Source organism: Emys orbicularis, chromosome 7 (assembly GCF_028017835.1).
Source record: "Emys orbicularis isolate rEmyOrb1 chromosome 7, rEmyOrb1.hap1, whole genome shotgun sequence".
Classification (NCBI taxonomy): Eukaryota; Metazoa; Chordata; order Testudines; family Emydidae; genus Emys; species Emys orbicularis.
In genome coordinates, this window is record NC_088689.1 from 88,745,699 (window position 1) to 88,761,209 (window position 15,511).

The 15,511-nt window shown below is 45.4% G+C and overlaps 1 protein-coding gene across 4 annotated transcripts in view; it reads right to left on the reverse strand.

The window, feature by feature from the left end:
* PFKFB4 (6-phosphofructo-2-kinase/fructose-2,6-biphosphatase 4) overlaps window positions 1-15,511 on the reverse strand; it is a 56,838-nt gene that overhangs the window by 9,108 nt on the left and 32,219 nt on the right. For 3 of the 4 annotated variants that reach the window (XM_065407324.1, XM_065407323.1, XM_065407321.1), the window contains exons 11-13: window positions 9,649-9,778; window positions 9,180-9,242; window positions 667-731 (exon numbers count right to left, since the gene is read on the reverse strand). In XM_065407324.1, the coding sequence (XP_065263396.1) occupies window positions 667-731; window positions 9,180-9,242; window positions 9,649-9,778 (258 nt within the window). Of the gene's footprint in view, window positions 1-320; window positions 343-655; window positions 732-9,179; window positions 9,243-9,648; window positions 9,779-15,511 lie in introns of those variants that run through there. The other variant, XM_065407325.1, reaches the window with a different exon arrangement.

Below are 15,511 nucleotides of genomic sequence, written 5' to 3' on the forward strand. Positions count from 1 at the left end.
GCTTTGAGGTGGTCAAGATGACAGATATAAAAACACCCGTTCCTTCTCTGTGCTAGTGTTCCCACCATTGGCTAGCATTGCTAAAAATTCTCAGTATAGAAAAAGCCCTGTAATTGCAGTCAGCCTAAAGCAAGACAGACTTCATTATTCCCTACTATCAACAGTTCTTGCACGTTTTGGAAATGCATGGGGAACTATGCCAATTCCAAACTGGAAAAAGAGCTCAATCAAACTTTTCCTCTAATGTTTAAAATACATTATCATGCACTTGGAAAGTGAAATAGATGCATGATAAGTTAGTTCCTAACAGACTGAATAGCTTATTCATTGCTTTGATCATTACTAAGTCTTTGGCATTTGTGTTTTCTAACATAAAAATATAAAAGGCATTGACTTAGAAACACTATGTACACACAGTTGATATTTCTAAATGCAAGAGCCACAGTTTACCTTTATGTCTGAAATGTAAAATTTCTTTTCACAAACTTATCTAGAAAACAATACCCAGATGAGTAACGTACTGGTTACACAAAGTTGGTGTGTAAAGTTAAATATGCTCAGCAATTGTAGCAAATTAATTCTAAATCTGGATAATAGACTTTTTTTATGATAATCATCTCAGAAAATGCAATGTATTAAGGTATTTGTATTGAACACTTGTCCTACCTCTGGTTTATCTCTATGTGTGTTTACAGCTTCAATGTTCAGGAATATGGATTCCACCTTACAACCTGTTGAGAGAAATTAACCAGATAAGTAACTAATGTTTCTAAAACTGTGTTGCTTTTTAAAAAAAAGTTACAGTATATATGTGATCTAACTTTAAAAGATTATTCCCTGTCCTTCCCTCCACCTCTTGGCTTTCACTTGGAATTCCTTTGCTAAGTTCTGATTGTCCTTGGCCTCACAATGAACCAACCCCAGTGGATTTAGTATTTATCCCAGTTTGGTGATTAATCCAGTTCTCACTTTCTTCTTACTTTTAACAAGACTGGGAAACTAAGTAATTCACTTTGTTCAAAAACCCTCAAAAATGATGATAGGCATACACACAATCATAAAATTTCACATCCACTTCTGTTTTCTGGAATATTTTTAGCCTTAGCATCACATTGTAATGCAGAAGATAAATACTGACCTCAAACTCTTAATAACGGTGAATGTGACCGAATGCATGTATATTTCAGATTTTTAAAAGCCCACATTATTACTAAGGCTGTCACAGGCAAGGCTATTAAATTATTATTAAATTTACCTAACATTTTAACAATTTATATAAATGGAAATCTAAAGCTAACCTCTGGGGAGAAGCCAATTTTTTTTTCCATAGGATGAGCCAGCAAGCTCAGAGAAAGTAGGAAAGCCATATTTGTCTCATGCTGGGTTGGTTTTAACAGATGCCTCCAGCAAAAATTGATCCATTTACAGACTAGTGACTATCCAGTGCATTAAAAAAAAAAAATCTGCACTCTCCATAATTTGGTAGTCTGTCCTCACTCCTCAGCTATGTTTAATAACCAATGGCTGTAGTTCAGGTCTCATATTACTAAGACATCATTATTTTTATGAAATACACTACAAAATATGAATTAGTATATGCTCTGAAACCTCACACAACATTAAAGCAAAGTACCATTTGTGATGCATTATTATGTGTGTTCTAATTAGTCTGTTCACTTACTAATTACAGTGAATCAGAGAAGTTATAATGCATTTTTCCCCAAATGCAAGTCAAGCAGAAATCCACCCTACTTCCAAAAATTAAAGCTACATCAACAGTCAGGATGGTACAAATTTGTACCGTTCCTTAGAGGAGGATCTTTTTTGACTAAGGGTATGTCTACACTACGAAATTAGGTCGAATTTATAGAAGTCGATTTTTTAGAAATTGATTTTATACAGTCGATTGTGTGTACCCCCACTTAAGACCATTAACTCGGCGGAGTGCGTCCACAGTACCGAGGCTAGCGTCGACTTCCGGAGCATTGCACTGTGGGTAGCTATCCCACAGTCTCCACTGCCCATTGGAATTCCGGGTTGAGCTCCGAATGCCTGATGGGGCAAAAACATTGTCGCAGGTGGTTCTGGGTAAAAATTGTCAAACCCCCCCCCCCCCCCCCCTGAAAGCAATAGCAATACATCGTTTCTCGCCTTTTTTCCTGGGTTACCCATGCAGACGACATACCACGGCAAGCATGGAGCCCGCTCAGCTCACCGTCACCGTATGTCTCCTGGGTGCTGCCAGACATGGTACTGCATTGCTACACAGCAGCAGCTCATTGCCTTTTGGCAGCAGACGGTGCATTATGACTGGTAGCCGTCGTCGTCGTCGCCTGGGTGCTCTTTTAGCCGACCTGGGGCACCTGGGCAGATATGTGTGCTCCTGGCTGGCCTTGGTGAGGTCAGCTGGGGGCACCTGGACATAAATGGGAAACAACGATGCCCAGCAGTCGTACTGCACCATCTTCTGGCGAGCAGCCAGAAGACGACAATGGCTAGCAGTCGTACTGCACCGTCTGCTGCCAGCCTAAGATGTATAAGAGAGATGGAGTAGATCAAAACAATAGAGAGACCAGATTTGTTTTGTATTCATTTGTATTCATTTGCTCCCCCCTCCATGAATAGTGGGAGGAGGGATAGCTCAGTGGTTTGAGCATAAGCCATGTTGTCAGTCGCCCTTCCCTCCATCTGAGCAACAGCAGACAATCGTTTCGCGCCTTTTTTCAGCGCAGACGCCATAGCACGGCAAGCATGGAGCCTGCTCAGATCACCGCCGCAATTATGAGCACTGTAAACACCACGCGCATTATCCTGAAGTATATGCAGAACCAGAACCTGCAAAAGCAAAACCAAGGCGAGGAGGCAATGGCAGCGTGGTGACGAGAGTGATGAGGACATGGACACAGACTTCTCTCAAAGTACGGGCCCCGGCAATGTGGACATCATGGTGGTAATGGGGCAGGTTCATGCCGTGGAACGCCGATTCTGGGCCCAGGAAACAAGCAGAGACTGGTGGGACCGCATAGTGTTGCATGTCTGGGACAATTCCCAGTGGCTGCAAAACTTTCGCATGTGTAAGGGCACTTTCATGGAACTTTGTGACTTGCTTTCCCCTGCCCTGAAGCGCAAGAATACCAAGATGAGAGCAGCCCTCACAGTTCACAAGCGAGTGGCGATAGCCCTGTGGAAGCTTGCAACACCAGACAGCTACCGGTCAGTCGGGCATCAATTTGGAGTGGGAAAATCTACTGTGGGGGCTGCTGTGATCCAAGTAGCCAACACAATCAAAGAGCTGCTGATTATCAAGGGTAGTGACTCTGGGAAATGTGCAGGTCATAGTGGATGGCTTTGCTGAAATGGGATTCCCTAACTGTGGTGGGGCGATAGACGGAACCCATATCCCTATCTTGGCACCGGAGCACCAAGCCAGCGAGTACATAAACAGAAAGGGGTACTTTTCAATGGTGCTGCAAGCACTGGTGGATCACAAGGGACGTTTCACCAACATCAACGTGGGATGGCCGGGAAAGGTACATGACGCTCGCATCTTCAGGAACTCCGGTCTGCTTCAAAAGCTGCAGCAAGGGACTTTCTTCCCAGACCAGAAAATAACCGCTGGGGATGTTGAAATGCCTATAGTTATCCTTGGGGACCCAGCCTACCCCTTAATGCCATGGCTCATTAAGCCATACACAGGCAGCCTGAACAGTAGTCAGGAGCTGTTCAACTATAGGCTGAGCAAGTGCAGAATGGTGGTTGAATGACGCCACCTATCTTCTTAGGCCCGCCACTTATTATCTTCAGCCTGCCACCTGTCCTCACATTCATATTGTGCTTTCCTGGACTCTGACACTGTCTGCCTCCACGCATTCTGTGGGGCTCTTTCAGTGTGGGAGGACTGCATGAGCTCAGAGAACATTTCATCGTGAGTGCGTTTTTTTCACCTTCTAATCTTCGCTAGCCTCTAGGAAGGAGAAGATAGTGTGAGCGTTGAAACATTTGCAGCTGGTGGAGGGAAAAAAAGGGAGAGTGGTAGTTAAAAACACACATTTTAGAGGACAACGGGTAGACTCTTTCATGGTAAACCTTGCTGTTAACATTACATAGCACATGTGCTTTCGGTACAAGGTCGCATTTTGCCTCTTATTGAGGGTATGCCGGTTTGGTGTGAGAGACCTTTCATGCAGGGCCGGGCAACAGAATTTGGCTTGCAGGCAGCCATGGTAAGACACAGTCTTTTGGCTTCTTTAACCTTCATTACATGTGGGAATGATTTCAAACAGCAGCGCCCTCATTTCCCATACCAAGCAGCCGTTGGGTTGGCCATTTAAAAGGAGGAGGGGCTGCGGTTTCCAGGTTAACGTGCAGCACAAACCCAACTAAACCCCCTCCACACACACACCCAATTCTCTGGGATGATCGCTTCACCCCTCCCCCCACCGCGTGGCTAACAGCGGGGAACATTTCTGTTCAGCCACAGGCAAACAGCCCAGCAGGAACAGGCACCTCTGAATGTCCCCTTAATAAAAATCACACTATTTCAACCAGGTGACCAGGAATGATATCACTCTCTTGAGGAGAACACAGAGAGATAAAGAACGGATGCTGTTTGAATGCCAGCAAACACCGGGACCATACGCTGCCATGCTTTGTTATGCAATGATTCCAGACTACGTGCTACTGGCCTGGCGTGGTAAAGTGTCCTACCATGGAGGACAGAACAAGGCTGCCCTCCCCAGAAACCTTTTGCAAAGGTTTTGGGAGTACATCCAGGAGAGCTTTATGGTGATGTCCCTGGAGGATTTCCACTCCATCTCCAGACACGTTAACAGACTTTTCCAGTAGCTGTACCTACCGCGAAAGCCAGGGCAAATTAATCATTAAACACGCTTGCTTTTAAACCATGTATAATATTTACAAAGGTACACTCACCAGAGGTCCCTTCTCCGCCTGGCGGGTCCGGGAGGCAGCCTTGGGTGGGTTCGTGGGGTACTGACTCCAGGTCCAGGGTGAAAAACAGTTCCTGGCTGTCAGGGAAAACGGTTTCTCCGCTTCCTTGCTGTGAGCTATCTTCCTCATCCCCAAAACCTGCATCCCTGTTGCGTGCTACTCCATTGACGGAGTCAAAGCACAGGGGTGGTGTAGTGGTGGCTGCACCCCCTACCATGGCATGCAGCTCATCATAGAAGCGGCATGTCTGGGGCTCTGACCCGGAGCGGCCGTTTGTCTCTCTGGTTTTTTGGTAGGCTTGCCTGAGCTCCTTAAGTTTCACGCGGCACTGCTGCGGATCCCTGTTATAGCCTCTGTCCTTCATGCCCTTGGAGATTTTTTCAAATGTTTTGGCATTTCGTCTTTTGGAATGGAGTTCTGATAGTACGGATTTGTCTCCCCATACAGCGATCGGATCCCATACCTCCCGTTCAGTCCATGCTGGAGCTCTTTTGCAACTCCATCATGGTCACCTCTGCTGATGAAATCTGCACTCACCTGCAGATAGCCACGCTGGCCAAACAGGAAATGAGATTCAAAAGTTCGCGGGCCTTTTCCTGTCTACCTGGCCAGTGCATCGGAGTTGAGAGCGCTGTCCAGAGCGGTCACAATGGAGCACTCTGGGATAGCTCCCGGAGGCCAATACTGTCGAATTTGACCACACTACCCCAAATTCGACCCGGCAAGGTCGATTTCAGCGCTAATCCCCTTGTCGGGGGAGGAGTACCGAAATCGATTTGAACAGCCCTTTAAGTTGAAAATAACATCTTCGTCGTGTGGACGAGTGCAGGGTTAAATCAATCAAATGCTGCTAAATTCGACCTAAACTCGTAGTGTAGACCAGGGCTAATATTGAGAAACCCATTTGCAACTAGTAATGAGAGAATACACTCGGCCAGATGGCCATATCCTGCAGAAAAGCCCATTAAAAGGGCCTGGGGTGAACCCTATTAGTTTTTCCACTGGCACTCTCGTCCCCACACACAAGTAGCAAAGGGTTCAAACCCCTGATATTTTACTCCTGTGGGAATTCTGCACCACTGTGCACATGCTGAATACATGTTCCCCACAGAATTTTTTTCTCTGAAGAAAATACATTCTGCTGGAGAGGTGCTGCAGTTACACCTTTTGCCCACCAGGGGCTGCTCTGGCACCCGAACAGAGAGCAACTGATTCTGGGTGGGAGCAGCCCTCTGCCAATAGGGAGGAGACGAGGCTGTGTTCCACACAGCGCCCTACCCATGGGGCCAGGTGAGGAGGCACAGAACATGGAGGGGGATGGACAGAGCGAGGGTGCTGACAGACTGAGGTTCAGAAGGGCTAGTGGGGGGACAGACTGGGGCAGGGGCTGAATGGGAGTGAGGATGCAGGGGTACATGGGGATGGGAGAGGAATGGTGGCTGAGTGAGGGTGCAGACACACACGAGTTTGGGGCAGATGTGCCTGATTGAATGGGAAAAGTTAGGAGTCAGCCAGGGTCTGCATAGGTGAGGCTCCCCAACTCCCTAACAGTCCCTCCCCCCAAAAACCAAACTGCTCCATACTTCTCCCACCCATACCCAACAGCCCTCCAGGTTCACTCCCAGGCTTCTTTCCAGCAATTACTTCCCTCTTCCTTAGCTCCTCCATTACTCCTGACTCCCCCAAGCCTTTGCATTGCTTCTGAGGGGTGCAGGAAATACATTTCTGTATTGTAGTTTAAATGAATTATTACTTAAAGTTCTGTACTAATATAACTAGTAAGGAATCTATTTGTCAAAAACATTTTCTGGATTTTTGTTGTCTCTATTGTTACAGACATACTTGTTGACAGGTATTTTTAAATAAATTACCAAAATAATTGAAACTGGCTTGATTATATTGTGTTATTTTGACAAATAAAATACGCAGAATTTTAAAATATTGTGCACAGAATTTTTAATTTTGTTGGCACAAAATCCCCCCAGGAGTAATATGTGCAGCTGCTGGGGAACTGTTCGATTCTAAAACTATTTCCACAGAGGTTTCTGAGCCTTCTGCTCCCCTGCCATTAACTGAGAGATTCTCTCAAAGCCCCAGACTCCCTGCCTTGTCTCCTTAAGGGGGGTTCCAAAAGCGCAGAATTTTGTATAGAAGTTAATATAGCATCAGATGGTTAACTTTTAAGCAGATTCCTCGGAGTGGGTTGTAGGGGAGTGTTAAGATAATAAGCATAGCCCATCTGTCCATCCCCACTAGTCACTAGGGATGAACACACTGCCAAGTAGGATTCTTGGGGAATGATCTGACACATAGCAAGTACTTATGGGAACTAACATAGTACAATTACACACATAAGAAAGGGACTAAGACATGTTAAGTTCAAAGCACTAGGTAATGACAACTTACTAGGGGACAAAGGTTTCCCAAACACATGAAACACACATGGTTATTAAATATCTCATGCTTTTTCACATCTTGTCTCATGGAATCCAAGTGACATATCAATATTAGTTTCCCAGAAATGTTAACAAATTAAAATGTTTATATATTTTAACTTCTGAAGACAAATGTCATGGTTTCAGTTGGTGAAATTACTAAAAAGTAGGTTATGCTGCACCTATCAATCACACAAATACAAAAATCCATCCTCATAAGCACAGCCTTCCTCCTATTTTAGTCAATAGGAGCTAGAGGGGGTCTCATTGTTAATTCTGTTTTCCTATCTGGTATCTTAAAATACTGTTAATAACATTCAGGTCCAATGTCTAAATACAGACTACAAAGTACTCAAAATCACTAAACAGTTCAGTACAATTTCTATATGAAACACTAGAATAATTTGGGACTGGTAACTTGTACAAGATGCTTCCCTTCTCCTTTAAGATATTTTTAAATACCAGAACTCCCAGCACATCTGCCTTGCAACTTGTTATAAATGATTTTGGACACCAGGTGTCACTAAAGTGAAGAGTTCTCTTAGCTTGTTTAAAAAGCAAGAATATTTTAGATCATTGTTATGAAGTCTATAAAAATCTCTTTTTTTTCCAGATATGAATTCCCCTGATTTTTAACAACTATTTCCTTAATCTTACTTAGATCTGAACAGAAGCCAATTTGGGTTTGTTTTTGTTTAAACTGGATATATATATTGTTTAGCCTTTGCCATTTGAATTCCATCGTGTAGTTAAATTGTCAAATGGATTTTTTGGTAACTCGTTCCCAGATAAATTGTGAGAAATTTTTCTCCATCTACAATTAATCTTCTGAACAGTGATTAGCCATCACTGTGTACAATTAAACAATTATTCTAAGGACAATGTAATGAAGCACATTAAAATAAGACATGGCTGAATCAGGGTTGAGATGCACTTAATCTTAATAGTGATGAGTTTATGAACTGTGTCTGAAAAACCACTCTAGAATTTATTGAATTTTATTTCTTGTATTCTGTAGACTTCTGGTAAATCTAAGAGTTTAGATTTGCTGAAAAACAATCTAACAGTAATAATTGTTAAAGAAGAGTTTTACAAAAAGTGGGGACACAGCCAGGAAAAAAGAAAAATAAAATTTTTTAAAGAGAGACCATAAATAAATACCTCAGAAAAAGCAACCAGCAGACTCTTTGGGGGTAAAGTTTGACAATTACCAAACTCCCATTTTATGAGCAACCTTCAGAATTTCACTTGCTTATTTTTAATTAGCAGGGATATTAAATCAGTGCACAAAGGACCCAACCAGCATTGGGGTCCCCTAGAGCTGGCACAGTACAGACATAGTCAAGGTGTGCTTGCTGGTGAAGTTGGTGAAATATCATCTGGACTAAATTAATGAAATACACACAAGAAAGTGTACACACACACACACACACAAATTGGTATTTTCATATCTTCATTATTACACACTTTTCTGGTGTAATCAAAACACACAAATACATATATGCACACTCCCATTAATTTGGAAGGGAGTTATATGCATATATAAGGACAGAATTTGGCCCTCAGCATTTATAGATTTAACTATTTATTTTTCCAATAAAGGAAATTTGTAAAGATGTTTCACGAAAATGTGTTTTGACTAAATAATTTTATTGATATTGGGAAAGAAAATTAAATAAGGACTTTTCCCTAAAGTTATACTGGAAAGGACTTCACTTTATGTATCTTTATTTTAATAAAATCAAGGGTGGAATTTGATAATAGCATGTTTACAAAAAAAATGTTTTAACTTACCATAAGCCACTGGGGTTAGCTTTAAGACACTATGGAGTGGGCACTTGAGATAAGGCAGTTGTTCTGAGAAATTGAAAAACAAAAATACATATGAAACACTGGGAACAAGAAAATTCACTAAGCTGTAATGTTTGTTATATTAAAACTATTTAAAAAGCTTTTCTTCCTAAGTGACACTGAGACCTGTTTTTTGGTTGAGCAAAAAAATATTTGTGTATTCAAAGACAGGAATTGTTAAATATAAATCACACACCAGGCATGCAGAAAGGTAGGTCAGCCATGAAAAAAAATTCAACTTGCCTATTCACCCAGGGGAAGTAAATTATCACGTTAGAATTTGCTGTGACATTAACATCGCATCAAGGGAAGGGTGAGCTTTGTGCCTGGGCTGCATAAGTTGCCAAGACCATTTGCAAGGCTAAGGTGGACCCATTGTATTAAAACATCAATACTGATTAAGGGCATATACCTGCAGTCTTGTCCAGAAAGTAAGCAAGCAGACAGCGCATAACTGCTTGGTGACATATAACAAGCACATTTTCCTGCCTTTCCAGCTCCATGATTACTGGCTCCAATCTCTGAACGAGATCTTCATATGACTGGAAAACAAAAGCATATTGAGCAGTCAGAGGCTCACTTAGGCAGGAATTACTGCACAGTCAGAAGGAACAACTAATGCTAGTTGTTTTATAAACATTTTATTAAGACAGGATATTGACCAGAAAGGAGGTCCTACATCTATATAGTGCACTCCACGAAAGAAAAATAAAAAAAGTTTACAATTTTTTTTACTCTGTAGAGGAAGTGGTTTACTCATTTGCCATCATCTCTGAAGCCAAATTATCCCTCAACCCTCTCAAATATAGAATTTTACCATTAATATTTATCTGAAAATTCCCTCTATTTGCATGAACTTCTATACTTTGATGTACTCTTACTCATACTTTTTTGGTTAGTTTGTTTTTTAACTTCAGTTTCCCATTCATGGGCTATCCTGTGCTGGTAATTTATGGCCTGATCCTTCCAATGGGAAATACCAAACCTTTCGTTATTAATTTGGTTGCTAGGTTCTCTTCCATCTTACATTTTTTGACTCCAATTCAGAAAAGCACCTTTTTTCAGGACAGCATTTAAGCATGCCAACTTGAAGTCAATGCAACTTTAGCATGTGGTTAAATGCTGTACTGATCAGAGATTAACACTAACCACACACTAAGGAAGACTGACCAAAGTCAACGCATGTTTTTGTTTCTTTGTTATTTTCCTAGTTTCTGGATTACGCCTGCTCAATTAAACTAAAAATTAAAAATTAAAAAACCCTAAGCTTTGTCTCATCTTAGGCAATCTCTACACCAGCACTTTTGTCAGGAAAACTTTTGTTGGTCGGGGTATGAAAAAAACACACACCCCCATCCCCGGGCCCTGACCAACATAAATTTCACCGACAGAAGCGCCGACACAGCTACTGCTGCTTGTTGGGGGTGATTTAATTATCGTCAGCACAGAGCAGCTACACGGGAGAACTTACAGTGACGCAGCTGCAGCAGTACAGCTGTGCCACTGTTAAGGTCTCTAGTGTAGACATAGCCGTAGTCAGTTAACACCATAACCCTTCCTGTTTGGGTCATCTTAGCCACAATTATTTAACTTCTGCAAGAAGATCCTGAGGATGATAACATTTATGTAGCTGCTCTATATTGGCCTTTAAAAAAAAAAAAAAAAAAAAGGTTAGAGTCTGACCTTGATACAAAAGTGCCCCATGCCTAAATGATTATTTAAACAAAAACATATACCTTTTAAACCTGTAAGTTACCAGTGAGTAGTGACTAAGGCCCCATCTACAATGGCAAGTTTGTGCGCAGTAAAAATTTGAGCACTGTAATTCCTGAGGTGTACACACCACCAAGCCACTTAGTGCACAGAAACTGCGCAGATGCAACGCTCTAAAAAAAAAACAAAAACACCTCGATGAGAGGTGTAGCGCTTTCTGCGCCATGGCTACTGTGCTGCTGTGCCAGTGTAGACACCGTGGTGATTACAGCGTTGCGATTGGCCTCCAGGAGGTGTCCCGCAATCCCTGTTCTCATCTCACATCGGTTTGAACTTTACTGCCCTGCCCTCAGGTGACCAACCATCAGCCCCACCCCATACATTCCTTTGCAAATTTGAAAGTCCCCTTCCTGTTTGCTCGGTGATGCATGCAGTGGTCTCAGCGCATCTTTCCAGGTGGCCATGCCTGCTCCATGCACCAGGCGATCCCCCGCTTGGAGCAATGCTGAGCTGCTGGACCTCACTGGCATTTGGAGAGAGGAGGCTGTCCAGTCCCAGCTGCACTCCTGCTGTCGGCATTATGATACCTATGGACAGATTTCTAGATGCATGACAGAAAAGGGCCATGACCGGGACACATTGCAGTGCAGAATCAAAGTGAAGGAGCTGCGAAATGCCTACCACAAGGTGTGGGAGGCAAACCGCCACTCCGGTGCTGCGCCCACAAGCTGCCGATTCTACAAAGAGCTGGACGCAATACTCGGTGGTGACCCCACCTCCACTGTGAAGTCCCCTGTGGATACTTCGTTGGCTTCACTGCCAGTCAAGAGTGGACCGAACCAGGAGGAGGCAATCTTGGATGAAGCGGAGGTGGGGGAACCAGAGGCAGAGGATGACTCGGAGGCCAGAGATGCATGCAGTCAGGAGCTCTTTTCTACTCCGGAGGAGCCTAGCCAATCAGATCTTGGCAAAGCGCAAACAGGAGATGAGGCCCCTGATAAGTGGATCTGATTTGGTGAATTGCTGAAGCAAGTTGTTGGGGGCAGGAGGGTTGCAGAAAGCAGCTTGTCTCCCACCTCATGACTAGTTTGAGCAGTGGAACAGGCTGTTGATACACTCCTTCACTTCACGGGAATCTCCCTCAGAGATCTCCAGGAAACTCTCGTGGGAAATCCGCTCCCGCAGGTTCCTCGGCAGAGCTGCTTTGTTTCTTGCCCCATTAACTGTAACTTTCCTGCGCCACTGTGCCATCACGGGGGGGAAGGGGGCAGAAGGGGGGGAGGTATTGTTGCACACAGGCTAGCCGCACAGGTGTCAGAGGGCAGAAGCCACAGGCTTGGAGAAGACCCTCCCTTGATTCCCTGTTCACCTTCAGCAGTAAGATATCTTCCATAATGATCACCTCCTGTGGAAAGTGTGGGGACAGGAATGATTATCAGGCTCCCCCAACAGTGCTGGCTCTCCCCAAGTGCCCAAGAGCCACATGCCCAGTGTACAGCAGGGTCCGGGAAGAGTGATTTACCCTGCCCCTGCGGCTACTCACCATTTTGGGGGTCTTGTGACTTATGTGTGCTTGCCTGGGGTCAGCCAGTTAGTGACAGGTGTGAGTGTAGTGGCTGTGTTTTAAAGCACTGAAACGTTGTTGTCTGTGTTGCAAACAATACTGCTTCTGTAAAATGTTGCATTTAAACTTCACAGAGATGACTTTGGGAGCACAGCCTCCTTCTTTGTTATTGGCGGCAGAACGGTTGCAAAGAATTAGAAAGCGTCAAAGAGGAACTAAGGAGGACTTTATGCGTGAGCTTATGATGCACTCCACTGTCGAGAAAAAGGAATTGAAGCAGTGGCGGAACAGCGAGAAGAGGGAACGAAAGGAGAATGCGGCACACTAGAAAGAAGCCACAGAGCGGCTCTTAACAGTTATGGAATGGCCAAGCGGACACGCTCGAGGCAATACTAGCTCTTCAAACCGAGCAGCTCCGCACCTGCCCTCCCCTGCAGCCGCTGTCGCAAAACTCTTTCCCACACGCCCCACAGACACACCGCCAACATACTCTTATCAACCTCCTGGCTCCACTCTCTACCCGCAGCATTCCACTCCTCCCTCCTCACAGTCCAGCAGTGTGGACTCCCAATACTCACTGCACTCAACACCCATCCATCCACAGTTTGGCCCTGCTGAAGTACAGCACTCGCTGCATCGTACTCCAAAGGAGAAGGTTGGGTATGATCCCTGGACATACACAAATCAGTAGCCGTCCTAGGACCTCTCCCTCCTCTTGAGACCTTCCATTCCCCCATCCCCGCTGATAAATTTTTTTGTTTGATTCTCTCCTTTGGTTGTTGTCTTTCAATAAAAGAATTGTGTTGGTTTGAAAGCAATCTTTATTCTATTAAGTGAAAGCAAAAAGAGCACTGCAAAGCAGCATACAATAATGTTAAAGCCCTGTGGCGGGGCAACGACTCACAGGCACAGTGCCTCCTGCTGGTCGTCCAGGGAATTAGCGTTTCCAGCCTCCGGAGTGCCCTCTGCCGGCCAGTGTCCCGCTTGCCGCTGGGCCCGAGTCCCTCCTGGACCCCGGTGCCCCTTTCAGGCTGGGGTGCTGCCCCCTGACAGTACCCCCACAGATCTGGGTCTCCCCTCCCTGGGGAACCCCCACCCTCTATCCCCACCTCGCCTCAGACTATGGCTACTGCCAGTCTCGATCTAGCCCCTGTTCACTAGGACAGACTGCAGTGTAAATGCCACTCATCACTGGCAAGGGGGGCTTGGACCTGCTGCCTCTGCCTACCCTTGAGCTGCCCCTCTGCAATGAAAGTACTCTTTTCTGGCCTTTAACAAGGCCTGCAACCTGGGGGAGTTTCTAGGCTGGAGCTCCCCAGCTCCTCTGGCCTTCCCCCAGCCCTGCTCCAATCTTGGTAGCCTCTCAGCTTCCAGGCAGCCAGGCCCTTTCCTCTCTACTGCTAGAGAGAGAGAGAGAGAGAGAGAGAGACAGACACTCTGTGTGCTCCTGGCCCACTGCCCTCTTATAAAGGCCAGCTGGGCCCTGATTGGGGCGTAGCCGCATCTGTGGCTGGTTCCCCAATCAGCCGAGGCTTTCTTCACAGCCGCAGCCCTCACCAGGGCTGCTTTTAACCTCCGTTCCTCAGGAGTGGGGCAGCCGCCCCACTACAAGCTCCTTCTTGCATCATGTGCACCAATCACCTCCTAGCATTACAAGTACTGCAATCCCAAGCATAGCAACAAATATTAGTGGCTTTCAGCTTCAAATTGCTGCCTCAAAGCATCCCTGATCCTTATGGCCCTGCACTGTGCCCCTCTAATAGCCCTGGTCTCTGGCTGTTCAAACTCAGCCTCCAGGCACTGAGCCTCTGCGGTCCAGCCCTGAGTGAAGCTTTCACCCTTCCCTTCACAAATATTATGGAACTTACAGCACACGGCTATAAGCATAGGAATATTGTCATCGGCCATGTCCAGCTTCCCATACAGTCATCACCAGCGGGCTTTTAAACGGCCGAATGCACATTCCACAGTCATTCTGCACTTGCTTGGCCTGTTGTTGAACCGCTCCTTGCTGCGGTCAAGTTGCCCTGCGTATGGCTTCATGAGCCACGGCATTAAGGGGTAGGCGGGGTCTCCCACGATCACAATGGGCATTTCAGCTTCCCCTATGGTGATCTTCTGGTCCAGGAAGAAAGTCCCTGCTTGCAGCTTCCTGAACAGGCCAGTGTTCCGAAAGATGCGTGTGTCATGCACCTTTCCAGACCAGCCTGCGTTAATGTCTGTGAAACGCCCACGGTGATCCACAAGTGCTTAGAAAACCATTTAGAAATACCCCTTGCGATTAATGTACTCGGTGGCTAGGTGGTCTGGTGCCAGAATTGGAATGTGCATGCCATCTATCATCCCTCCGCAGTTAGGGAAACCCATTTGTGCAAAGCCATCCACAATCTCAGCACGTTGCCCAGAGTCACGGTCTTTCGGAGCAGGATGCAATTAATGGCCCTGCACACTTCCATCAATATGACTCCAACGGTCAACTCTCCCATTCCAAACTGGTTAGCACCCGATGGGTAGCAGTCTGGAGTAGCCAGCTTCCACAGTGCAATCGCCACGTGCTTCTCCAGTGACAGGGCAGCTCTCATTCTCATGTCCTTGCGCCACAGGGCTGATGCGAGCTCATCACACAGTCCCATGAATGTGGCTTTCCTCATGCGAAAGTTCCGCAGCCACTGCTCGTCATCCCAGACATGCATCACGATGTGATCCTACCACTCAGTACTTGTTTCCCAAGCCCAAAAGCGGCCTTCCACTGTGATCAGCACCTCCATGAATGCCACAAGCATTCTTGTGTCAGAGCTACTATGTGTGATGAGATCAATGTTGCACTCCTCTGGCCTTTGTAGTTTAAGGAATAACTCCACTGCCACTCGTGATGTGTTGGTCAGTGTGAGCAGTATTCTTGTCAACAGCTCGGGATCCATTCCTGCAGCCAGAAAGAGGCAGGGCAGGGTGCACAGTACACAAACCATTGAAAGATGACGCCAAATGTGGACGGAAG